This window comes from Meles meles, chromosome 4 (assembly GCF_922984935.1).
Source record: "Meles meles chromosome 4, mMelMel3.1 paternal haplotype, whole genome shotgun sequence".
Lineage (NCBI taxonomy): Eukaryota > Metazoa > Chordata > Mammalia > Carnivora > Mustelidae > Meles > Meles meles.
The window spans coordinates 59,584,702-59,611,317 of record NC_060069.1 but is presented as its reverse complement, the minus strand read 5'-3'; the positions used below and the strand labels follow the sequence as shown (position 1 = coordinate 59,611,317).

At 38.1% G+C, this 26,616-nt stretch overlaps 2 protein-coding genes across 3 annotated transcripts; one reads left to right on the top strand and one right to left on the bottom strand.

Moving 5' to 3' along the window:
* Positions 1 to 9,169: 9,169 nt before the first annotated feature.
* On the bottom strand, positions 9,170 to 15,033 carry LOC123940688 (atherin-like). The gene is made up of 2 exons (XM_046003652.1): positions 14,615 to 15,033; positions 9,170 to 9,219 (listed from the first exon to the last, which is right to left on the bottom strand). The coding sequence occupies exons 1-2, from the start codon at positions 15,031 to 15,033 to the stop codon at positions 9,183 to 9,185; spliced, it is 456 nt and encodes a 151-aa protein (XP_045859608.1). The 3' UTR covers positions 9,170 to 9,182.
* Positions 14,545 to 24,722, top strand: ZNF639 (zinc finger protein 639). Of its 2 annotated transcripts, none has more exons than XM_046003430.1 (6): positions 14,545 to 14,678; positions 18,073 to 18,142; positions 18,781 to 18,849; positions 20,646 to 20,756; positions 22,954 to 23,088; positions 23,221 to 24,722. In XM_046003430.1, exons 3-6 carry the CDS (start codon positions 18,792 to 18,794, stop codon positions 24,372 to 24,374), a joined length of 1,458 nt encoding a protein of 485 aa, XP_045859386.1. In that variant the 5' UTR covers positions 14,545 to 14,678; positions 18,073 to 18,142; positions 18,781 to 18,791; the 3' UTR covers positions 24,375 to 24,722. The 2 variants fall into 2 exon arrangements, with proteins under 2 accessions (XP_045859386.1, XP_045859385.1); XM_046003429.1 differs by lacking the exon at positions 14,545 to 14,678 and adding an exon at positions 14,711 to 14,899.
* Positions 24,723 to 26,616: the final 1,894 nt, after the last annotated feature.

The window sequence follows — 26,616 nt, the reverse complement described above, 5'->3', positions numbered from 1 at the left end:
GAACAAAACCGGAGGTGTTACGCTTCCTGATTTTAAACTGTACTGATGAATGGAAGAGATTTAAAAACGGATCAAGGACTTTGGCAGAAAATAAAAATAATTTTGAATTTGCACTCTCCATAAAAAATTGGGGAAAATGTCAGTAAATAATATTAGCAAAACCTTTTAAAAAATCAAATAAATTTTTTTGGTCATTTTGTTTTTTCTTTCATTTTCAGCCTATCCCTATGCCATCGAATTTGAAGTAAGTTTTTTTTTTAAGATTTTATTTATTTATTTGACAGACAAAGATCACAAGTAGCCAGAGAGGCAGGAGGAAGCAGAGAGCCCGATGTGGGGCTCGATGCGGGGCTTGATCCCAGGATCCTGGGATCATTACCCAAGCCGAAGGCAAAGGCTTTAACCCACTGAGCCACCCAGGCACCCCTTGAAGTAAGTTTCTTATAAGCAACATCTTGTTGGATCAAATTTTATTTTATTTTAGTATAGTTGACACACAATATTACATTAGTTTCAGGTGTACAACATAGTGATTCAACTCTCCATGCAGTATACTATGCTCACCACAACTGTAGCTCCCATCTGTCACCATGCACACTACCACAGTACCACTGACTTTATTTCCTATGCTATGCTTTTTTTTTTTCAATGATCATAAGGCTCTAAAAAAGGGGTTTCCATTTTTATTATTTTACATTCAAAACAAAACATTAAAATGTGTAATTCATAAAGACTAAAAACTGTAATCTAAAGTGAAAATGACTTGTTAGGGTCGTGAAGCGTTCCATATTTTTTAATCACTTTACTAGTTGAAGATATTTATCCAGAGAAAGGACCCAAGAGACCTGGTCAAGTAGAATAAATACAAAACTACTTTGTAGATAGTATGTTGGCTATAAGCCTTAGAAGACTGTGTTTTGGCATCATCTTTTTCTACTTATCCTGTTTAACAGCTTTTTCCTCCATCGGTGGTTATTTATTCTTCACAAATGTTTTTCATTTCTAGAAATCTTTATTTCATAGAAATTACTTGACAACAGTATGCTATGCTTTTTATTCCTAGGCCTTATTCACTCCATAACTGGAAGCCTGTATCTCTCATTCTCCTTCACTCATTTTGCCTATCATCCTACTCCCCGTGGATCAAAAACAATTTGAAGCCATCCTGCCAGTCTTCTAATGATATTTTTAAACTGCCCACGTTTAAGGTAAATATTGATATGTAAGGGCTTAAGTATGTTATTGTATTATTTGTTTCCTGTTTCCTCTGTTTCTCATTCCTGTGTTTCCCTTTTCTTACCTTCCAATGGATTATTTGGACACATGGGATTCCATCTGGATTTATCTGAAAAAAAATTTTAGTATATTGTATTGTATGATTTTCTTAGTGTTTGCTCTGTGTATTAGAATATACATATGCGGGGCGCCTGGGTGGCTCAGTGGATTAAGCCGCTGCCTTCGGCTCAGGTCATGATCTCAGGGTCCTGGGATCGAGCCCCACATCGGGCTCTCTGCTCCGCAGGGAGCCTGCTTCCTCCTCTCTCTCTGCCTGCCTCTCTGCCTAGCCTGCCTCTCTGCCTAGTTGTGATTTCTCTCTGTCAAATAAATAAAATTTAAAAATCTTAAAAAAAAAAAAAAGAATATATATATGCAAGTTACCATAGCCTACTGGTATGAATGTTTTCTACTTTGGGGGAAATGTAAAAACCATATTTCATTTGGGTCCCTTTACCCTCTCCACTATTTAAATATAGTAATCTTATGTATTTCCTTTACATACAATATGCATCACACTAGATAATGTTATGATTTTTGGTTCAATTATCAAATATGACTTAAGAAACCTAGGAAAAAGCTAGCACACACACACACACATACAAACAAACCTTGTGCATACGTGACTTCATAGTTATGCTGGTATGTTTTAAGGGTAAATTTCTAGAAGTGGAACTTATCAACTAAATGGCAAATTTATCTGTAATTTTGCTAATATTGTCCAGATATTTCCCCAGGTGCTGTATCATTTTGCATTCATGAAATTGCCTGTTTCCTTACAAACCTCTCCAAAAGTGTTTACTTTCAAATTTTTGGATTTATACTAATCTCACAGTGAGAAATGATAACTCAAGGTAATTTTAATTTGTATTTATATCGTTATATAATTTGAACATTTTTTATATGTTTAAAGACCGTTTCTACTTCTTTCTCTGTGAACCATTCTGTCTCCATTTTTTTTTTAATATTTTATTTATTTATTTGGCAGAGATCACAAGTAGGCGGAGAGGCAGCAGAGAGAGAGGAAGGGAAGCAGGCTCCCCTCTGAGCAGAGAGCCCCATGCAGGGCTCGATCCCAGGACCCTGGGATCATGACCTGAGCCGAAGGCAGAGGCTTTAACCCACTGAGCCACCCAGGCGCCCCTCTGTCTCCATTTCTTAAAAGCTTTTCTTGCTTCTCCTCACGATACTACCTCTGTCTTCAAGGAAGGCTGGAAAACACATTTCGAACTCAAGTCAAGTCAAGGATTTAGTTCATAAGGAAGAAGGCAAGATAGGGAACTGAAAATCTCAGTCCCAATTTATCTTGATTTCCATTTAACCTTTCATTTTCAAAGGTCCTTACAGAAATAAAAAAGTGAAGTTTCCAAAGAAGCAAGAAGTGTTAATAGTGATAAGCTGGGGAAATGGGATGGAAATGGGAATGAATTACTTATGTTGCACCCAATAATATTTAGTTTCTCCTTGGAAAACGAGATTTCTGAATCTGCTTTTATCATGAAGCCAAATAAATTAATAAAAACAAAGTAATTTCCCTCTCCCCCCTCCATTACCCCTCTCTACATAAGGCTGGCTGTTTTGTTTTGAAACTCTGCCTGCTTTTTGTAAACTGGCAAAGACTAAGATCAGAAAAGTTTCTGTAAAGTGCAAGTTTTTGGAGATCTGATTCTAACAAAATTTGAATATATGAAAGTAAAAAACAAATTCATCTTCCATAAATCAATGATATGAAACATGTGGGAAGGGGATTTCTGCAGCTTAATGACAATTAGTTTTCATCATGGACCTTGTTTGGATCTTGTTTTTGAAAAAACTAACTGGAAAATGATGTTTAGGAGATGGAAATGTGTGTCTTTGAAGATATTGAGGCATTAATGTTCTTTTTGTTAGGTGTGAAAATGATATGTTCATGTAAGAAAATGCCCATATTCTATAGAGAATTATGTGGGAGTGAAATGACCTGAGATCTTCTTAAAATGCTTGAGACAATAGAGAAAAGGATAAAAGGAAGTAAGGGAGGGTGGGAGAGCAGAAGGAAAAAGAGAAGAGAGAAAGCAAGTAAAGTATCGCTTGATAATTATTGAAAATGAGACACTGAGTATATGAGGGTTCATTTATTGTTTTCTCTAGTGTATGTTTGAAAAAGTTTATAAAAGCTATGAAAAATACCAAAAGAGTATGCAGAGTAAAAATGGAAAAATAAATTTAAGTGAGATTCTCATCCAAATTAATTATCCTTTGAATATACCAAACCTCATCATTTTTATGAGCAAATCAATGTCAAATCCCTTTAAAAGTTATTTTGCAATGTTTCAAGTTTTTATTTAATATTCTAGTTCTTTAACATACAGTGTAATATTAGCTTCAGGAGTAGAATTAAGTGATTCATCACTTATGTATAACATCCAGTGCTCAACACAACCAGTGCCTCCTTAATAACCAACACCCACTTGGCCCATTCCCCCCATCCACCTCCCGCCATCAACCCTCAGTTTGTTCTCTCTGGTTGAGTCCCTTATGGTTTGCCTCCCTCTCTTCTTTTTTCTTTCCCTTATATTAATGTCTTTTGTTTCTAGAATTCTACATATGAGTGAAATCCTGTGGTATTTGTCTTTCTCTGACTTATTTTACTTAGCATAATACACTCTAGCTCCATCCATGTCATTGCAAATAGCAAGATTTCACTTTTTTATGGCTGAATGTGTATATATAGCGCCTCTTCTTTTTTTTTTTTTTAATTTATTTATTTGACAGACAGAGATCACAAGTAGGCAGAGCAGCAGGCAGAGAGAGAGTAGGAAGCAGGCTCCCTGCTAAGCAGAGAGCCCGATGCGGGGCTCGATCCCAGGATCCTGGGATCATGACCTGAGCCAAAGACAGAGGCTTTAATCCACTGAGCCACCCAGGCGCCCATAGCACCTCTTCTTTATCCATTCATCAGTCAATGGACATTTGGGCTCTTTCCATAATTTGGCTATTGTAGATAATCCTTCTATTAACATTGGGGTGCATGTATCTCTTTGAATCAGTACTTTTTTTTTAATTTTTTTTTTTTAATTTGACAGAGAGAGATCGCAAGTAGACAGAGAGGCAGGCAGAGAGAGAGAGGGAAGCAGGCTCGCCACCGAGCAGAGAGCCCGATGCGGGACTCAATCCCAGGACCCTGAGATCATGACCTGAGCCGAAGGCAGCGGCTTAACCCACTGAGCCACCCAGGCACCCCTGAATCAGTACTTTTGTATCCTTTGGATAAATACCTAGTAGTGCAATTGCTGGGTCATAGCGTAGTTCTATTTTTAACTTTTTAAGGAACCTCTATACTGTTTTCCAGAGTGGCTCTATCAGTTGGCATATCCACCAAGAGTGTAAAAGGGTTCCATTTTCTCCACATTCTCCCAAGCATCTGTTGTTTCCTGTGTTATTAATTTTAGCCATTCTGACAGGTGCAAGGTGGCATCTCATTGTAGTTTTGATTTGTATTTCCCTGATGATGAGTGATGTTGAGCATTTTTTCATGTGTTGGTTAGCCATCTGTATGCCTTTTTGAAAAAATGTCTATTCATGTCTTCTGTCCACTTCTTAACTGGATTACTTGTTTTTTGGGCGTTGGGCTTGATAAGTTCTTATGTATTTTGGATACATTTTATCAATATGTCATATCTTTATCAGATATATCATTTGCAAATATCTTCTCCCTTTCTGAAGTTTGCCTTTCAGTTTTGTTGATTGTTTCTTTCACTGTGCAGGTTTTAATTTTGATGAAGTCCCAACAGTTCATTTCTCCTTTTGTTTCCCTTGCTTCTAGAGACATGTCTAGTAAGAAGTTGCAACGGCCAGTGTCAAAGAGGTTGCTGACTATGTTCTCCTCTACGATTTTAATGGTTTCCTGTCTCACATTTGGGTCTTTCATCCATCTTGAATTTATTTTTGTGTAATGTATAAGAAAGTGGTCCAGTTTCATTCTTCTGCGTGTTGCTTTCCATTTCCCAACACCATTTGTTAAAGAGACTTTTTACCATTGGATTATTTCCTACTTTTCTACTTTTCCTACATATTCCTACTTATTCTTTCCTACTTTAGCTGACCATATAGTTGTGGGTCCATTTCTGGGTTTTCTATTCTGTTCCATTGACCTCTGTGTCTGTTTTTGTGCCAGTACCATACCGTCTTGATCACTACAGCTTTGTAATATAGCCTGAAGTTAGGAATCATGATGCCTGGCTTTTCTTTTTCAAGACTGCTATTCAGGGTCTTTTATGATTCCATACAAACTTTAGGATTGTTTGTTCTAGCTCTGTGAAAAATGCTGGTGGTATTTTGATAGGGATTGCATTAAATGTGTAGATTGCTTTGGTCAGTATAGACATTTTAACAATGTCTGTTCTTCCAATCCATCAGCATGGATTATTTTTCCATTTGTTTGTGTCATCTTCAGTTTCTTTCCTAAGTGTTCTATAGTTTTCAGCATACAGATCTTTTACTTATTTAGTTAGGGTTATTCCTGGGTATCTTGTGTTTTTTTGGTGCTATTGCAAATGGGATTGATTCCTTGATTTCTCTTTCTGCTGCTTCATTTTTGATATAGAGAAATGCAACAGATTTCTGTACATTAATTTTGTACCCTATGACTTTGGTGAATTCATGTATTAGTTCTAGCAATTTTTTGGTGGAGTCTTTCAGGTTTTCTACATAGAGTATCATGTTGTCTGTGGATAGTGAAAGTTCCTTCCTTGCCAATTTGGATGACTTGTGTTTCTTTCTGTTGTCTGATTGCTAAGACTGGGACTTCCAGTACTATGTTAAATTACAGTGGTAAGAGTGGACATCCCTGTCTTTTTCCTGACTCTAGAGGAAAAGCTCTGTTTTTCCTCATTGAGAATGATATTAGCTGTAGGTCTTTTGTAAATGGGACATTGAGGTATGTTCCCTCTGTCCCTACTTCACTGAGGGTTTTTATCAAGAACAGATGTTGTACTTTGTCAAATGCTTTTTTCTGCATCTATTCAGAGGATCATGTGGTTTTTATCCTTTCTTTTATTAATGTAGTATATCACGCTGATTGATTTGTGAATATTGAACCACCTTGCAGCCCAGAACAAATCCCACTTAATTGTGGTGAATGATTCTTTTAATGTACTGTTGGATTCAATTTGCTAGAATTTTGTTAAGGATTTTCACATCCATGTTCATCAGGGATATTGGTCTATAATTCTTCTTTTTAGTGGGTCTTTACCTGGTTTTGGGATCAAGGTAATGCTGGCCTTGTAGAATGAGTTTGGAAGTTTCCCTTCCAGTTCTATTTTTTGGAACAGCTTGAAAAAAAATGGATATTAACTTATCTTTAAATGTTTGGTAGTATTCCCCTGGGAAGCCATTTGAGCCTAGACTTTTTTTCCTTGGGAGATTTTTGATTATTGATTCAATTTCTTTGCTGGCTATCAGTCTATTCAAATTTTCCTCCTGTTTCAGTTTTGGTAGTTTATATGTTTCTAGGAATTTACCTATTTCTTCCAGATTGCCCAATTTGTTGGCATATACTTTTTCATAATATTCTCTTATAATTATTTGTATTTCTGTGGTGTTCTTGTGATTTCTCCTCTCTTATTTGTGATTTTATTTATTTGGGTCCTTTTTCTTTTCCTTTTCATAAGTCTGGCTAGGTGTTTATCAATTTTATGAATTCTTTCAAAGAACCAGCTCCTGGTTTCATTTACCTGTTTTACTAGGTTTTTTGGTGTTTTTTTTTTTGTTTGTTTCTATATCATTTATTTCTGCTCTAATCTTTATTATGTCCTCTCTTCTGCTGACTTTAGGCTTCATTTGTTGTTCTTTTTCCAGTTTCTTTAAGTGTAAGATTAGGTTGTGCATTTGATACTTTTCTTGCCTCTTAGGAAGGCCTGTATTGCTATATAGTTCCCTTTTATGCCCACTTTTGTTGCATCCTAAAGGTTTTGGACAGCCATATTTTCATCAGCGTTTGTTTCCATGTATTTTTTTTTTTTTTGTATCTCCTTTAATTTCCTGGTTAACCCATTTATTCTTTAGTAGGATGTTCTTTACCCCCCAAGTATTTGTGGTCTTTCCAAATCTTTTCTTATGGTTGACTTCAAGTTTCATAGTGTTGTAGTAAGAAAAATATGAATGGTATGATCTCAATCTTTTATTTGTTGAGGCCTGATCTGTAAGTCAGTATGTGATCTATTCTGGAGAATGTCCCATGTGTACTTGAAAAGAATGTGTATTCTGCTGATTTAGGATAAAATGTTCTGAATATATCTGTTAGGTCCACCTGGTCCATTCAAAGCCATTGTTTCCTTGTTGATTTTCTGCTTAAATGATCTGTCTATTGATATGAGTAGGTTGTTAATGTCTCCTTCTATCATTGTATTATTATCAATGAGTTTCTGTATTGTTCGTTATTAATTGTTTTATATATTTGTTTTCTCCCAAGTTGGGGGCATAAATATTTACAATTGTTAGATCTTGTTGGGTAGACCCCTTTACTATGATACAGTGCCCATTTTCATACCTTGTCACAGCCTTTGGTTTAAAATCTAGTTTGTCTGATATAAGTATAGCTACCCCAGCTTTCTTTTAATGTCCATTAGCAGAGCATGGAAAATGGTTCTCTATCCTCTCATTTTCAAACTGCAGGTGTCTATGTCTGAAATGAGTCTCTGGTAGGCAAAGTATAGATGGGTCTTTTTGTTTTAATCCATTCTGATAACCTATGTCTTTTGATTGGAGCATTTAGTCAATTTACATTCAAAGTGATAATTGATAGATAAGAATTTACTGTCAAAGTGTTACTTTATGTAAGTAACTGTTTCTGGAGATATTCTATTTCTTTCTCGTCGTTGCTGCTTTTGGTCTTTCTTTTCCACTCAGAGTCTTTCTATGCTGATGGTTGGGGGAGAAAAATGGCACCAGTCTTCTCCCTCCTCCCTAGAGAGGGCATTTGTGCCCACCCTCTCCAGGAAGCCTTCACAGAAAAGCAAACAATCACTCCTCGTTTATCCCAGGCATCCCTCAGATCCTTGCCTTCACCCTGTCTGTGTCCAGGCCATCGGCTCACCTGGCAGTGCAGTGCACCCATGTTTTATCAAAGGCGTGCCAGCTGAGCTTCAAAACTCCAAATGTCAGGGGCATGGCATGGACCTGCAGGGGTCCTCTGGTGGATGGTCTCCCCACACTCTGGCTCGTGCTGGTTTGTCCCAGAAGAGGAGTTGCACCAACATGCAGGACCTTGGAGTCTAGAGTAAAGTGCCTGAGTCCAAGTTAGCTGCCCTTAGCAGGAGTCTCTAAATATGCTTAAGGGGCAGGAAAGTACAATGGTGCCTGCCACCTCTTTTGTCTCTGAGAAGCAATGCCACCTCTCCCAGATGCACTCCAAGAAGGGGGAACCATCTCTCCCAGTGTGTCCCAGGGGATCCTCAGATTACAGCTGTCTGCCCCCAGGCCCCTGCCCTTCTTCTCCACAGGAGCACTGCAGTGTGCACCAAGCTCAACACCAGCCACGTCATGGACTTCATAAACTCCAGTCTTTCAGTTCCACTGATTGTAAAAACCCCTCTCATTTTCCCAGTCCATGATTTTGGGAAAGCACTTTTCTGTGTGATCCCCTGTGCACTGCTTTCTCGCGCTCTCTCCTCTCTCTCTCTCTCTCCCTCCCTCCAGCTCCCTCTCTGCACTCCACAATCAGGGCTCCCTCCCCTCTGCAGCAACCTTGATCATTTTCTCCCCCAAATCATGTCTCCACACCTCCTACCTTCCACAATGTGGTCTCTTCTCTCCCTCTAGTTGTGCAGTCTGTTCTGGTAGTCCTCAGATCAACTTCTTGGATATTCAGAATGATTTGATATTTATCCAGGGGTGTTTGGGTGGGGGGAGGCAAGCACAGGGTCCTCCTACTCCTCTTCCACCTTAACTCTTCTCCTAAAAATTCTTAAACAAGAGATTTTACATCTATGAAAGGCAGGAAAACCAAGACCTGCATTCATTATGATGTTCCTCCTTAAATATTTTTTCCTTTCTTAATGGCTTCAGTATGTTTCTTGTTCATGTCAGATCTATGGATGCTGATACCTCTCCTTTCAGAGGAAGGGAAGGCTAGAGAAGCAAGAGCTAGAAATGAAATGCCTTGACATAAAAATCACACATAATGCTTTTACGGACTTCAAACAGGACAGGGAGTGTAATATTCTGTATGCCTGAAAGCAGAGAGCACCAGAAATTGGATATTGTGCAACAGTAGTAACACCTGCTACAAACCTAAACAATCAGTTTATTTTCTTCCTAGAGATAACAAATATAACCATTTACTGAGGAAATGCTTTGTTTTCATCATTTTTTAATCTCAGTCTCCCTTGACATGGCTCAGCCTTCAGATCTTTGCAGGTATATATGTCTAAATATAAATCTATCTCACAGATACAACACTTGACCTTCATTCCCAAATGCTGTAAATAAAGTCAGTACTCTAGAAAATAAAAAGTGTCATGTAGAAATTATTATTAATATTCTAATAAGGAAGTCTAGTCAGATTTTATTCATTCATTCACTTATTTGGTTAAAGAAAAAAATTTTTTTTAATTCAGCATTGAGTGAAAAAATTTGATAGCCAAGCAGGGAACTTGATCCAGAATAGAGTCTAGATAGACTCTTGGGGATAATGGGTCAAGGAAGGGAAAATGGAGTAAGTCTTTTAAAGCCGAAAGACTCTCTCTGTTCCATTTTGAGGAATCAGTGTTTGACTAGCTGGCTAGATCTAGACTTGCTGGTTTTTAAAGCACTGAACTGGCTCCTTGGGGGACCTCTGCTGTCTGAGTGGCTCATAATTATGGAGTCCAGGTGTCTCTGTTGGGGATGTGAAGTCCCTGACTTAATGCTATGGCATGTAGCTGCCTCATGTCTGAGTCAGGAGTATGTCAGTCAGTCAGGTCTGCACTAGTATTAGCAAGCTAGTGGCCAGAATAGAGTTTACCAATTAATTCAACAAGTTGAATACCTCTTTACGTGTCCCATCCTCCTTAGACCAAGGTAAGTCCCCTGTCATGTGCTCCCATAACACTCTTTACTTACTTTACTTTTTTTTTACTTACTTTACTTACTTTATATAAGGTTAGTCATCACATTCTAATGCTGTTGAATTGCTAATCTTCCCCCACTTTATCATAAGGTACAGCAGGGCAAGGGCTATATCTATCTTGATCACACTGTATTCCCAGTACCCAGTATAGTGCTGGACCGAAGGTATATATGAAGTGAATATTTTATTTTTTTGTCCCCTTCCCATGCACAGTGATTTTTTTTTTGAGGGGGCGGGGAGAAGTTCAGAGAGAGAGAGAAAGAGTCTCAAGCAGACTCCAGGTTGGGCACTGAGCCCCATGAGGGGCTCAATCTCATCAGCCTGAGATCTACAATGTGAGCCGAAACCAAGAGTTGGTCGCTTAAATGAATGTACCACCTAGGCACCACTGCAATGAATATTTTATTTTAAAAATTAATGAGTGTTGGTGGGCCTGGGTGGCTCAGTCATTAAGCATCTCCCTTCGGCTCAGGTCATGATCACAGGGTCCTGGGACTGAGCCCCACATCGGGCTCCCTGCTCAGTGGGAAGCCTGCTTCTCCCTCTCCTACTCCCCCTGCTTGTGCTCTCACTGTGTCTCTCTCTGTCAAATAAATAAAATCTTTAAAAATTTAATGAGAGTCTATATAAGACACTGCTAAGCAGGGAGATGGAGCAGACTTGAATATAATAAAACTGTAATTCAAAGTCTGTAAAGAAACAATATGATAAATAGGAGAAGCCAATTTTTGCGAGGAAGAAAGCTTATTCAAACTGGGGGAATTAAATTGTTAAGAAAAAGAATATAAAATTATACATACAAAATTTTACTTAAGTACAAAATTATACAAGAATATCAAATTATAAATACCTCATCTCAGAAGAGGTTCATGAAATTGAGGAGACTTAAAGCTTAAGCTTTGTTTCCTTCACAGTAAATGCATCTCTGGTAATAAGTGGACCAATGTACCAAATACTGTGAAGTCTCTGAAGAGTGATCAGAGATCTCTGCTGGGGATAATCAAAGATTTCACAGAAGAGATAAATTATGAGCTTGATCTTACAGACAGAAACAAGGTAAAAACACTGCAGGTGGGAAAAACATGCTGAAACACACAAGTGAAAAAGACCTAGAGGCTAACTGTTGAATAGTGAGAAGTGCTCTTTGGCTAGTGTAGGTTTGGGTGGAGAAAGCCTTAGGATAGTGACTTTCAAAGGGTGATCCTGGGCCAACAACATCAGCATCACTCACCTCCAGCTCAGATTTATCCAGGTAGAAACTTGGGCTAGTGCACAGAAATCTATAGTTTGACAAGGACTGCTGGTGATTCTGATGCAGTTAAAGTTTGAAAACTAGGGCCTTAGGAAGTTAATTGAGCATCTGGGGCGCCTGGGTGGCTCAGTTGGTTAAGCAACTGCCTTCGGCTCAGGTCATGATCCCAGCGTCCCAGGATCGAGTCCTGCATTGGACTCCCAGATCCACAGGAAGTCTGCTTCTCCCTCTGACCTCCTCCCCTATCATGCTCTCTCACTCACTCTCTTGGTCTCAAATCAACAAATAAAATCTTGGGGGAAAAAAAAAGTTAATTGAGCATCAGATAAAGCTATATTTATCAAATTTAATTTCAGGCTATTATACAAGATGGAGAGAAATGAGAAAAAAAGGATTATGACAGAAAGAGAGAGAATACTGTTCATCTCACAGCCCAAAATAAACTACAAATAAGCTAAAAAGTTGAAGTGAAAAAATACAACCAGATACTGGGTAGAAGAAAAGATTAATTTCACAACAACTTAAAACATTCATACCATTAACAAAATTAAAAAGCAAACAACAAACTTGAAAGAAATATATGCAACATATATCTTGGGTAAAAAGCTAAAAATTTTAACTTTCTTTAAAAAGAGATAAACAGCCCATAGAAAAATGGACAAAATATATAAACTGAAAATTCTCAAGAGAAATACAAATGGCCAGTAAACACAGAAAATATTTAAGTTCACAAGAAACAAATACAAATTAAGATGGAATACTATGTTTCATTTACCAAATTAGCAAAGCATTTTTTTAAAGACAGAAACAACTTAATCATCTGCTATGTAACTATATAGTTGGTTATTTTTAGTGGAATTCCACAGTGCCATTAACATTAACAGCATGAAGTATATTCAGGGTATATTAAGAGGGTGGGGGGAAGCTGCTGCAGAATAACATAATACTATCCAAATTTTTAAAACCAATTCTAAATGAATATAGATTTTTAAAAATAATAATAATGTACAGCCCCTGAGCAAAATGTTACCATTGATTACCTCTGGGTTGTAGGATTATGATAACTTTTTCTTTTGCTATTCATACTTTGCTGCTGTTTCCATTAAGTGATAAAGATGTATCCCTTTTCTAATCAGGAAAAAAACTGAGCTCTACTACAAATGTGATAAAAAGTTGGGAGAAATAATGAGGATTTAATACCCCTTTGGTCAAAATTATATTAGAAGATAACAAACCCTATAACTCGGTATTCTCTTGAGATTTGCGGGTTTCATCCTCGCAGCCACCACCCTCCGTTAAGAGGAAGGAAAGGAAAGAGGGGGAACGCAAAAATGAAACTGGAAAACTTACTCCAGCTAATCAAAAAACATCAAGTAGCCTCTGACTTGTGATTATGCTAAAGGACATGTCAACATTGTGATGCTCTTCGTATTTATTTCTCTGGGTAAGGGAAAATAGTGTGGGTTTGTTTGTTTGTTTGTTTGTTTAAGTAATGTGCTGGGGGGCTGGTAATGTTGTTTTCTCTCACTACAGAATGTTTTGAAATAAAACGTCAGCCTAGAATGTAAAGATTTTGTTTGGCACAAGGCAACACATGAGCAAAACAGTAACTTAAAATGGTCCCATACCACCCCCTTGTGGCTTCCAATGTGTCACCTCTGGAAACAGCCCGACCAGCCAAGAGGACGGAACCGTGAATAATGTTTATGTAAGTCCAGCGAACACGTGTCCCTTCCCTACGCGGTAGCGGTACGAATTATACGAGGATTAAAAGATACCACTAAATCTCTTCGTACTTTATCCAGGCCATGCCAGCATTCGTAAACATTCACTTATTTGGGCTGAGTACACACACACACACACAGTAGTCGAGGTCCTAAAAAGTGAGCATCGGAAACCGGGTGTCTCTTTAAAATACGGGTTCATCTTCTGGAATAAAGGTGAAGGAATGGGAGTAAAGTCTGGGATGATTATTCTCCAGCGTTTGGTTGGTTGGGCAGCATGTGGTAATCAGAAGAAGCACAGTGGATGTGGATGAAAAGACAGGGATTGCAGCCCTAACTCTCCGAGTGACCTTGAGCGCCTATAATAAGGGCCCCATTCATCTATTAACAGTTATTTGAAACCTGGGTGCTGAGGTTATAAAAATGAATCAGACCTAGCCTTTAGACCCTCGCTTTTCTAATTTGTAAATTGGGACCGACAACTTCAATTTACTATCAAAAATTAAACATAAACATAAACATTAAAATTATACATAAACATTAAACATAACATTATACATTAACATTAAAAAACTAAACATAAACATCCCTTGTACAGAGATGTTCATTTTTGAAACCGTGTTCACAGGTTTATTTATGCTTGTTCAATTTAATCCTTTCCACGTCTGCTCCTAGGAGCTCTAAATCCGAAAAGGAATTAAATAATCTAATCCAATCCTCTAAAATTTTACATTCATTCCACGGGGATTCCTTGAATCAAGGAATCGGCCTGAAGCCTAATAACGACCGCGATCTTCAAAATTCTCAGCCTCCTACCCCTGCGTAGTTCTTCAGTGGGGACTCGGTACAACCTTGGCAAGGCCGTCGCCCTTTGCGTCCCCAGCAAGCAGCTGCCACTCTGGGGGCTGAAATGCCGTTTGCCTTGCCTAACTCGTGTAAAACCGCTCTCGCACGCCCCCTGGAGGAGCCGTGTGGGAAAGGGGCCGCTAGCTCGCCGCGCTTCTCCCACTTCTCTGGAGGCGGGAGGAAAGGCTCGGGAGCCGGTGGCAGGGAAGTTCCCTCGGCGGCCTTGCGGGGAGCAATTCTAGGGAGTGGAATCACCCGCTAGGCTCCGGAGAGGCGGTACCCAGCCCGAAAGAACCCTGCGGGGGCACAGAAGTGCCGGCAGGGGGCGCGCGCTGCCGGGCCACCCCCGGAGCTAAAGGCCGGTGGTCCCTCCCAGGTCTGGTGTGCGGCGTGGCCGCGCCGCCCGATCCCCTGCCCCCCCACTCTCACCTCGTCACCTCCCCGCCCAGTCGGCGGGCCCCTGAGGTGCGCGGCGCAGGCGCGGAGCGAGGCGGTGAGTGCGGCCGCAGAGCTGGGGCCTGGGGCCTGGTGCCTGGCGGGCAGGGCGTGAGGCGCGCGGGAGGGAGAAGGGCCGGCCCGGGGGAGCGCCCGGGAGCGCTAGGTCCACTGCGGCGCCGCCCGCCGGCAGGGCCGCGTGGCCGCTCCGCCCGCATTCGGGCGCTTGGGCTACGGCCGCCGCCTCGGAACTGCGCCTGGGCGGGCCCCTGAGTCCTGGTGAGTGTGAGGAGGAGCGGGCCGGCGGCGTGCGGACGCAGCCTCCCACAGGAAAGGGCAAGGAATACCCCACGACGTCTTTTTAAATAAAACCCTGCCTCCGTTTTAAGGCGGGACGGCGACCCCTCCGCCATCCCGAAGGCAGTTCCACCCCCCGCGGAGGACGCTCGGCCCCCTGCTGCTGTTTTCTTTATGGCGCTTTTGGGGTCGGGGTTTAGGGTCCCCGCTGGTCGCCTGGCCCTGCTGGGCCCGGTGCAAGGCGCGGGCGTGGAGGCGGCTAGGTCCGGGGGTCTCCTGCGCGGCCCCTCTGACCGGCGTGTCCGGTGGCGCCTGGGCTCCCGAAGCCGGTCGGTGCCAGGCTGGCCCCCCGCCGTGCGGAGCGGCTTCGGGATTCTGGCTGCGAATCCCTTGTTCGCCCGCAAGCCTCCGCTGCAGAAAGCAGCCTGGCGGTCTCATCTCCGGCCAGTGGCCTGCCCTCCCCCTCTTAGGGTGCTCCTACACCCCTTTTGGTTTTCTTTTTTTTTTTTTTTTAAGATTTTTTAATTTATTTATTTGACAGAGAGAGAGATCACAAGTAGGCAGAGAGAGGAGGAAGCAGGCTCCCTGCGGAGCAGAGAGCCCGATGCGGGGCTCGATCCGAGGACCCTGAGATCATGACCTGAGCGGAAGGCAGCGGCTTAATCCACTGAGCCACCCAGGCGCCCCTGGTTTTCTTTTTCAGTACAACCTAGGACGCGATTAATTTGAAGTAATTTCAATTACCTCTTTGCGAAGAGGTAAAAATTTGGGCAAAGACTGATAACTCAAGTTGGACGTACCGTGGGTTCTAGTTTAAAAACTCTACTGAAACATTTTTGTGTTTCAGTTCTTTTAAAATCTGGAGAATATGTACTTATTCTGAAAGGAGGATGAAAAAACTTGCTTTTAAAACCTTATAAAAATAGAGCTTTTGATTGTGAATACTTGCCTCATTTTTATACCAGTTAGAGAATATTTGTATTAGATGAAAGGCCTTAGATGTCGATCTGTTTGATATAGGTACTGATTGCGTGTTATATGGCATTTTGTACAGACATTCTTGAAAAAAATGACAGGTGGAGAGATGCTGATTGGTATTTTGTAAGTTGCTTTTTAAAAAAAAATCAATGTTTTATGTGGCATGGTTTCATTTTTGTAAATGTAAAACATATACATGTATACCTTAGCATAGGAAAATGTCTAGATGTCTGTATACCAAAATGTTAACAATGTTCTTTCTGGGTGAGTAGAGTCAAAGTGATTTAATTAATTTAAATTACTTTATAACCTGCTGTGACATGTATTATATGGGTTGTTTGTTAAATGGGGAAGAGGGAGTGAATGAGAAGGTGACTCAAAATCTTCCCCATGAGAGGAAGACTTAGTGAGCAAGGTTGATAAGACATCTTTGAGTAAAAAACCAAACTTCTTCATCAGGGCAGTTATGTATACAAAAAGCACATAAGAATATTTGCTGAAATGAAAGATGTTAGCATTTCTGGTCTTGAATAGGCATCTTAGCATCATGCTGAAAGGGTGGGAGTCAGACCTTTCCTGATCAAGGTGATCCTATTCCTCTCACCTGACAGCCTGAATCCAGGCCAGCTTGCAACATTAATTTTAATGCCATGCTTGGTTTCCTTTCCTTGCTTTTTCATTCTTCAAATTGGGAAGAATTTAAAGTGTATTCTGAAATAGCAAGAAGCTACTTTAATGTTGGGCCGATAGTTTTCATTGTTCTCCCTGACAGTTTTAGAACATTTAAAACATGAAGTTTAATGCCCTGGGCTGTATAAATTCTGGAAGTGTACAGAAGAGGTATTAGGAATAAGTCTTGAGGTTTTAGTTTATGGCATAATGAGAAATTTTTGAATGTACTTTATTGGGAAGGGTTCAAGGAATGCTATTTGTATTAGGTGAGCCATTTTATATAGAGGTACTATTTCTATAAATCTTACTGTTGTCAGTTTCTTTGGATTATTCCCTTCCCTTCTTCCTGTTGGTGACTAAGAACTGGAAGATGTAACTTGCTGGTAATAGTGATTAGCAGTGAAAATTACTTACCCAGTTAGTTGTTCAAAACTCAGAGTCAGAAGACATGATTTTTCAGCTCTGATTCTGCCACTTAGTTGACTTTCACTAAATGCTTCCTCATCAGTAAAATTGGAGTGAGTTTGGTGATAACCCTTCTGTGTACCTCATAGGGTTGTGAAGATCAAATAAAATAAGAGGAAAATGCTCAATAAACTAAAAAGCACTGTCTTATTACTGTATGATCACATCACCTATAAAGCTAATTAATGTACCCAGAACCTAGTGAAGCAGCAAAAATAGTGTGTGCACCTCAGGTACCTTACTGTTAGAAACAAGATGGTCTCAGTAATAATACCAAGTTCTACCTGCTATGTATATCACTTTGATGATAAGAAAGGCAGCATATAAAGCTGGCAGAGAAAATGTCCCTTTCTTTTTCTGACATTCCTTATTTGCCCACTTCTACAATGAAAGAACACTAACCTGAAATCGAAAAGGTGATTCTGATTCTGACATTAATCTGTTACCTGAATTGTAACTCCCTATTTGTATCTCCCTGTTTCCAAAGCATGTGCTTTAAAATTAGATCTTTACTCAGATTCCAGTGTTACCACTTACAAAGAATATCCTGGACTTAATTTTACTATGCCTCGGTTTTCTCATCAATAACAAGGGATATATAATCAATTTTGAGGGAGTGTTGTATATTTTTCATATTATAGGATTAAATAAGATAAAGCAGCCTGGCACATGATTGGTGTTCAGTAAATGGTTATTGTCCTTGTATTGTTAAATAATCTATAAGGACTTAAATAGTTCAGAGTCTGATTTGGTTTGCTTTCATTATGGCTAAATAACCAGATTTATATTCCTGTTTTGGTGTTAAAATATACCTATAGCTTTAGAAGCTAAATTCATTTCAAAGAAATATGACACATGTATATACTCACATATTTATCAGTTTTTAGTGCTTAATACAATATGTTCAAAAGATTATTTATACTTGAATTAATTCCATATAACTTTCCAGTTAATTAAAGACCTGGTGCCATAGTATTCTTGAGTCTCAGAAGTGAAATACATTTTTGCTATTATGACTTCTTTTGTGTTTTTTCCTACAGGCATTTCTTAACCATCTGTGAAAACTCTGTAGTTCATTTCTCCTCACTACAGTGTTAAGAAATATACCAAGTAAGTGGAATGCGATAAAACCATTTAGTCAATTTTATAACAGTCCATTGGAATTTAATCATTTAATGATTAAATAGAAGTTGCTATCTGTTTTGTTCTAAATAGAATGTTGAATGTGACCTTATAAGTAAGAAAAGAATTTTTTCTTGAAAATCATATTCTGAGCTTCTATGTGATGAGTGTATTTTCTGGAAATGAGGGGATTGGTACAGATTTGTGACATTTTTCAAGAGCGTATACCCACTGTTAGCTTGAAAATGTATCAAAATATTCCCAATTGTAAGAAATGTACCTGTTTTATTCTTAATAGGGTACTATAATGATTTTTTAAATAAAAATAATTTAAGAGCATGGTTTATTGTAATTATCCAGTTCTCAAAATTACATCAACATTTGAAATGGACGTCACAACCTCACTAAGAAAAAAAAAACAGTATTGGTGTCCTGCCTTTAAACTTGATCAGAAAAGTAAATCCAAAATATAAATGGAAGCATTGTTTAACACTTCTCTTACAAAGTAGATTTTCAAGTGGCACATATACATCTTATTCCCAGCAAGTTCTTTAGTTAGGAGGGATTTTTATAAAATATTAACAATCTTTATTTGTGACATTTTTGTTAATTTTTTTCATTTTTAGATTACAAAGATATGAATGAATATCCTAAAAAAAGAAAAAGGAAGACATTACACCCTTCTCGTTACTCAGGTCAGTGGATTATATTAAAGTTGGGCCCTGGATTGAGTCCCTTGCCATTGTATTCTTACCCATTTTCTCATAAATAATCAGATAACAGTTAAATATCTGGGTCAATTTTTAGGTAAGAGAAAACTTTAAGTTCTTTTTTTTTAAGATTTTATTTATACATTTGACAGACAGAGATCACAAGTAGGCAGAGAGGCAGGCAGAGAGCCCGATGCGGGGCTCAATCCCAGGACCCTGGGATCATGACCTGAGCGAAAGGCAGAGGCTTTAATCCACTGAGCCACCCAGGTGCCCCGACTTTAAGTTCTTTGAATATATATTCCTCATTGTCCCACGTGCTAGGCGCACATTAGAAGTTTACAGACATTATTTAATATATACAACTGAGTAGTTGATAGATATTTAAAATTAGATATCCAAGGTGGCATGCTTATACAGCATTAAGCTTGTTCTTAAGGTACATTAACCTTGGTGGAAGGTATTTGGATTGCTGGGGATAAATTTTTTATCCTATACATTATTTTCAAAAATGTGAACTTTTATTTTGATTGTGTTATTTTAGGTCCTTTGGTTGAGGTTGGCTCTACTATCTTGGCAATAAGTGAGGTCTTTTTTTTTTTTTTTTAAAGATTTTATTTATTGATTTGACAGAGAGAGATCACAAGTAGGCAGAGAGGCAGGCAGAGAGAGAGAGGGAAGCAGGCTCCCTGCTGAGCAGAGAGCCCGATGCGGGACTCGATCCCAAGACCCTGAGATCATGACCTGAGCCGAAGGCAGTGGCTTAACCCACTGAGCCACCCAAGTGTCCCCAATAAGTGAGGTCTTAAGAAGAGAGGTCTTTAAAAAAAAGAGAGAAAGATCTTTGATTTGACTTATGCAGAATTTAAGAAACAAAACAGAGGAGCATCAGGGAAAGGAGGGAAAAATAAAAGAAGATGAAAGCAGAGAGGAGACAAACCATAAGAGACTCTCAATCATAGGAAACAAACAGGGTTGCTGGAGGGGAGGGGGGAAGGGAAGGGGGTAACTGGGTGATGGATATTAAGGAGGGCATGTGATGAATGAGCACTGGGTATTGTATCGAACTGATGAATCCCTGAACTCTACCACTGAAACTAATAATATACTGTATGTTAATTAATTGAATTTAAATAAGTTTAAAAAATAATAAAGAATAATAATAAATAATGATAATAAGAATAAAGAATAAATGTGAATAAAAAGTTAAAAATAATAAAGTGCAAAAATAACAGAGGTCTTTGTTACCACCTGTAACTAATCTCACGTATCTATATTTCAGATAGTCTCTAGCATACCTGCTAGTCCACCCAAGCTACACATTCACTCTTCATATCTTAGGAAATTAAGCCTGGTTTACTGCCTCCTAGCCTCTCCCAACAAGACTTGAAATGACTATTCAGAAGCCCTCATTGGTCCTCAGACCATTTCTCCTATGCCTTGCTTTCTTTTCATTACATGGCAGATCTTCTTGGTAGTTAATTCAGTGTTAATTCAATGTTTTTTGCAGTTAATATATTTATCACATATTTATAATGTGTGGAATTCTGACAGTAAGGCAGATCTATCTTTGTGTACTTCAAGTGTTATATTGTAAATCATGTAATTGGTGGTTCTTGCAAAGCTCAATGTCACTATCAGATCTGAAATATAGAAGCTTTCAGAATTGAAGGAAATATACTTTATTACAAATATGAAAATTTATATATGGTGGATAAAGTGATGGCTTTACATGTTTAATTGTTTACTTAAAATTTTTAAAATTTTCCTCTTATGTTCAGATTCCTCTGGAATAAGCAGAATTGCAGACGGATTCAATGGAATTTTTTCTGATCATTGTTATAGTGTTTGTTCTATGAGACAACCGGACTTAAAATACTTTGACAACAAAGGTATATCTAATATTTTCCAAAATATCCTTTAAGTTGCTTTTATATGTTTTTATTTCTTACTTGAAAATGTGGGTAAAAGTTATGACTTCTAAATGGGCACGTATTCAGTTTGTTTAAATGTAGGGAAATTGGGGTTTTTTTGGTAAGAAAGCAAGTATGAATTTTTAATTTTTAACATTATTTCAACCTGTAAATAGGTCTCCTAAGTCCATTTTAGTGGCAAGGAATTGGTGGAAAATCAAGACTGACCCAGAGCTGGGAGCATTTATGATGAAAGGTTAGGAATAGTGTTATACACAGTTCTTCCACTCAGCTGTAGTCTAAAGGGCTAATGGAAAGGAAGGAATGGAGGGTGAAGCACTCAGTGTTTTTCAGTCTTAACATGTTTTGTTGAGTCTTTAAAACAGCATTGGGTAAATGATAAAAATTTGTATTTGCTCTCTTCTTTGCAGCCATCAAAACTGCCAGTTTCCTTGAGCTCCTACCAGAGGCACAGAAATATAATTTTTTAAAAAGCATAAGGAGTTGGAGATATTTGTATGAACTCATGTTTGGCTTAATAGAGACACAGATGGTTACATACAGAGATAATTATAGTTATGTCTGTGTATATGCAGCACTGTACAAACGTGTTTACTCTTTTAGTTGAGAGGGCCTAGAAGATATGACACCCCAGTGGGAGTGAGCCCAGATTTTGGTTTTTAAAACCATTTTCCAATAAAAAGAACTAGCACTTGGAGAAATGGCTGATTTAGTTCTAAGGTGGGAAATACATAAGATGAGCCTGGAGCATTTTGTAGTGCCAGAAAATAAGGAAGTACTCAACACACACACATGATCCAGGTAGTCAGAGGAACACAGGAACCAACTAAAGAGCTCCCAGTAGCCAAAGTTGAAACAATTTGAGGGAAAAAAAAAATTAGAACCCCAAAATATAAAATAAATATTCCTGAGTCCATACAGATGTAATTGAATGAATAAATTAAAAACTGTATAGAAGAATTCCAAATTATTTATGTGGATGCTTCTCCCTCAAGGAGGTGGAACATAACTTTCCACTCCTTAAATGAGGACTGCATACAGGGACTTCGTTCCAAAACATAGAGTATGGAGAGTACTCTTTGGAGAGCCTTCATCATGGGTCATGGTCTCAGGATCCTGGGATCGACCCCTACATCGGACTCTCCGCTCAGCAGGGAGCCTGCTTCCCCCTCTCTCTCTCTCTGACTGCCTCTCTGCCTACTTGCTCTGCTCTCTGTCAAATAAATAAAATCTTAAAAAAAAAAAAAAATACAGCAAAGAAACCTGATCAATACTACTACAACCAGGTGATCACAGTCAACATCTGCAGCAGCAAATCATGTTAGTACTATGTACCCTTGATATGATGTGATAAAAAAGGCAGCTTGCCTCTCTGGTCTACCTCTAATAACCCATAATCCCAGTCTCATCATTGGGCATCCTACAAAATACCTGATCTCTACTCCTCAAAACTGTCATGGTCATCAAAAACAAGGAAAGTCTGAGAAACTGCCACAGCTAACAGTATCCTAGAGAGAGATGACAACTAAATGTAATGTGAAATCTTAGGTTCTTGAAACAGAAAAAGGACATTAGGAAAAAATAGGAAAATCTGCTTAAGTGTAGACTTTAGTTAATACCACCTTACTGGTACTGGTTATTAATTGTAACAAATGTATCATATTAAGAGCATGGAGAAATTGAAATGTAAGAGAATGGAGAAACTGAATGCAGGATATATGGGGATCCTCTGTATTATCTTCTCAAATTTTTTCTGAGAACTAAAAATAAAGTCTTTTAAGAACAACAGTGACATAATATTAAAGCCTAGTTTTTTCTGCTGACCTGTATTTCAGTTTCCCCATGCTAACTTTAAAACACGGGGTCTGGGCTGAGGGAATATTCAAACTCAGTAATTTAAACTGAAAATTCCTAAGTAACTTTAATAAGTATATTCTAGTCCAAATGGGGCACAGATGCAAAAGCAGTTGCTTGTTTGGACAGATTATTTTGTGTGTCTGTTGGATAACATCTCTTTTCTTGGCTAAATCTAAGTCCTTTAGTTCCTGTTGGAATTCAAAATTTTATTTAAAACATTTAGTGCTTTGTTTAATAGTAATTAATATATAATGCTTTGATATATATAATAAGTATTTTTCCAAATCTCTTTTTACAGATGATGATTCTGATACAGAGACATCAAATGACTTGCCAAAATTTACAGATGGAATCAAGGCCAGAAATAGAAATCAAAACTACCTGGTTCCCAGTCCTGTACTTAGAATTCTAGACCACACTGCCTTTTCTACAGGTTAGGGAAACCAGTTGTTAGCATTTGCTTATTTTATATAGATGAATGAAAAAATTAGATATAAAATTTTTGCCAATTATTTATTCATTAGGTCTTACTTAGTGATGATAACAGACGTGTTATATTTTTCAGAAAAATCTGCTGATATTGAAATTTGTGATGAAGAGTGTGACTCACCTGAGTCAGTCAACCAACAGACTCAAGAGGAGAATCCTATAGAAGTTCACACTGCTGAAGATGTTCCAATTGCTGCAGAAGTACATGCAATTTCTGAAGATTATGATATAGAGACAGAAAACAATTCCTCAGAAAGTCTTCAAGACCAAACTGATGAGGAGCCACCAGCTAAACTTTGCAAAATTCTTGACAAGAGCCAAGCTCTGAATGTGACTGCCCAACAGAAGTGGCCTTTACTGAGAGCCAATAGCAGTGGTCTCTATAAGTGTGAACTTTGTGAGTTCAACAGCAAATATTTTTCTGATTTAAAGCAGCATATGATCCTGAAGCATAAGCGTACTGATTCAAATGTGTGTCGAGTATGCAAGGAAAGTTTCTCTACCAACATGCTTTTGATCGAACATGCCAAACTGCATGAAGAGGATCCCTACATTTGTAAATACTGTGATTATAAAACAGTGATTTTTGAGAACCTCAGCCAGCACATTGCAGACACCCATTTTAGTGACCACCTCTATTGGTGTGAGCAGTGCGATGTACAGTTCTCCTCAAGCAGTGAACTCTACCTGCATTTCCAGGAGCACAGCTGTGATGAACAGTACTTGTGTCAGTTTTGTGAACATGAAACGAATGATCCAGAAGACTTGCATAGCCATGTGGTAAATGAACATGCATGTAAATTAATTGAGTTGAGTGATAAGTATAACAATGGAGAACATGGACAGTACAGCCTCTTAAGCAAAATTACCTTTGATAAATGTAAAAACTTCTTTGTGTGTCAAGTATGTGGTTTTCGGAGTAGACTTCATACAAATGTTAACAGGCATGTTGCTATTGAACATACTAAAATTTTTCCTCATGTTTGTGATGACTGTGGGAAAGGCTTTTCAAGTATGCTAGAATATTGCAAACATTTAAATTCACATTTATCTGAAGGGATTTATTTATGTCAATACTGTGAATATTCAACAGGACAAATTGAAGATCTTAAAATTCATCTAGACTTCAAGCATTCAGCTGACTTACCTCATAAATGTAGTGACTGCTTGATGAGGTTTGGAAATGAAAGGGAATTAATAAGTCATCTTCCAGTCCACGAGACAACTTGATTATTTTCTTTACCTGTCATAATGTTAATGTAAAATAATAAATTTGGCTTTTTTGGAGATGTTAAAATGGATGATTTTAAACATAACTTATGAGAATTGCTTTTAACAAGTACGTTTTTTAATTGTCCAATTTTCTTGGCATTGCTACATTTTTCAGTATATAATGGTATCCTAAATGTGTTATTTTCAGTGCATGATAGTTTTAACCACTCTTGGTGTCTGTCATCTTGTTTCTTACAGAGCCTCTGATTTCATGAATTGATGAGAAACAGATGTACTAAAGAAACTAGACTACAGTTTTCCTTTTGTAACCATGGGTGCTATTAACTTTTTTAAACTCAAGACAAACTCAGTCTGATATTTCCATTTATAAGAACCCAAACCCTCCCAGATAATCCCCATCAGGAATTATCTCCAAGACTCAGTGGACTATCCATCTGTATAATTCTTTTGACAACACTAGGAAGCAAGTGTTACAGTAGGAAGGAAGATCCAGTTTTGTTGATGGTCTTTTTTTGTTGTTGTTTTTAATTCTCATTCTATTTTAGCCCCTATCTATGAGTTAAATGATTTTAAAATGGGACTGAGGAGGAACTGGTAAGGGGTTAGACAATAAGAAGTAACATTTAATAGCTCAACATTTTCATAATTCATTTGTAGTTATGTAACAGCGAAGTAAGCTCAAACTGCTGATGACAAATCATTTATTGACTGAGAAAACCCACTGAAGTATTAATCTGGAATTATGAAGATCTGGAAGATGAGGGATTCTGGCTTTCTTCTTGGCTTGTAGATGGCCATTTTCATTCACATGGTGTTCTCTTTGTATGCAAGTCTATTTCTCAAACTCCCCTTTTTGTAAGATCACTGGATGAGAGCTAACCTTCATGACCTTATTTTAACCTAGTAAAGATCCAATCCCCAAATACGGTCATATTTTGAGGTACTGGAGCTCAGGACTTCAACATTCGAATTGAGGGATGGGAAAAAGAGACAAAACCACAGTTCAATAGCAGCTTCTTAAATAGCAATATGCAAAGATATGATTTTTGTCTATCATTGAACTCTAATAAACTCATGCTAACAAACAGTATTGTTCAGGAATATTGATACAGTTGAAGAGATCAATTTATGACCTATGGTTTTCCCACTATAAGAACCATGGGAATTTAGTCTATTTTGAGAATGGCAGCAACAAGTTTTTTCAAAAATAATCATTTTTAGCTCTACTATTGTCATATATGCATAATTGTATTCTTAGAAACTCATCTGATTTGAACATTCCAGGTAGGGCTACCTGATAGAAATGTTTCTAAGACTTAATATCAGAGTATTTAAACTGGAAGAGAACCTTAGAAACCATCTGGTCTAAACCCTCTAGTTCTCTTAAGTTTCTTATTGAAATAGGCCAAGGTCACAAAACCAGTATAAGAGACAGGAGTGGAATCCAAGTTATTTGGCCTCCAGTCTAATGTTTCCATTACACCATGTTACATTAAAATTCAAGCTTTGTCCTTGGGGTGTTTTTCATGACTACTTAACACAGCTGTTTGGCTGCCTTCTTGGCAATTCTTTTTTTAATGCCTTTTTAATATACATCCATCTTCAAGAATTTTATTTTTAGGAAACAGACTTTAAATAAATAATGCCTTGGTGGGTTTTTTTTCAATTTTGTATTTTATTACTTTACATTTGATCACATTAGTAATCAAAGTAATTGTAATGAAACCTCAAGAGATACTAATCCAAATTTAAACCCATGTAATGTACTTTTTACTGAATCTGCATCTTGAGGACACATTCCACTGATGGTTTGTCCAGTAAAAACTTTTTGCTTTGACTCCGCTTTCAAATAAGTCAATGAGAGCCGGTTTATATTTTTAGCTTAAAGAACTTCTTTAGAAAAACAACCCTAACTAAAAAGAGATTTTTCTAACTACTTCTGGGTTTTGCCCCCCCAAAAAACAAACATTTCCACTGAACTGTCTTGTGATTTAAAGCACAGTTCAAGTCTGAGAATACATAATTGATAGTGATGTTTATTTGCACTACAATAGAATTCTTGGCAGTAGTGTTGGGCCATTTTTTTTCTTGCTTTTTTTATCTTTACCTTGCAATGAGTTATTGTTTATTCAAAATTTCAAAATTCAAAATTCCAAATTTCCCCTGTACTCCAAAATTTGAAAGTGTGCACTATTCAAAAGCCTCTCTTCCTGCTCATAAATTTGCCAGTTTTATCATT

Bases quoted from the DNA above. Each gene is read 5' to 3' on its own strand.
- LOC123940688 (XM_046003652.1), bottom strand. From the start codon at position 15,033: ATGGCGGAGGGGTCGCCGTCCCGCCTTAAAACGGAGGCAGGGTTTTAT. The intron at 9,220-14,614 runs GTGAGAGTGGGG...CTCTTGTTTAAG, and splicing joins CTGGGCGGGGAGGTGACGAG to AATTTTTAGGAGAAGAGTTA.
- ZNF639 (XM_046003430.1), top strand. From the start codon at position 18,792: ATGAATGAATATCCTAAAAAAAGAAAAAGGAAGACATTACACCCTTCT. The intron at 18,850-20,645 runs GTCAGTGGATTA...TCTTATGTTCAG, and splicing joins ACACCCTTCTCGTTACTCAG to ATTCCTCTGGAATAAGCAGA. The intron at 23,089-23,220 runs GTTAGGGAAACC...TATATTTTTCAG, and splicing joins CCACACTGCCTTTTCTACAG to AAAAATCTGCTGATATTGAA.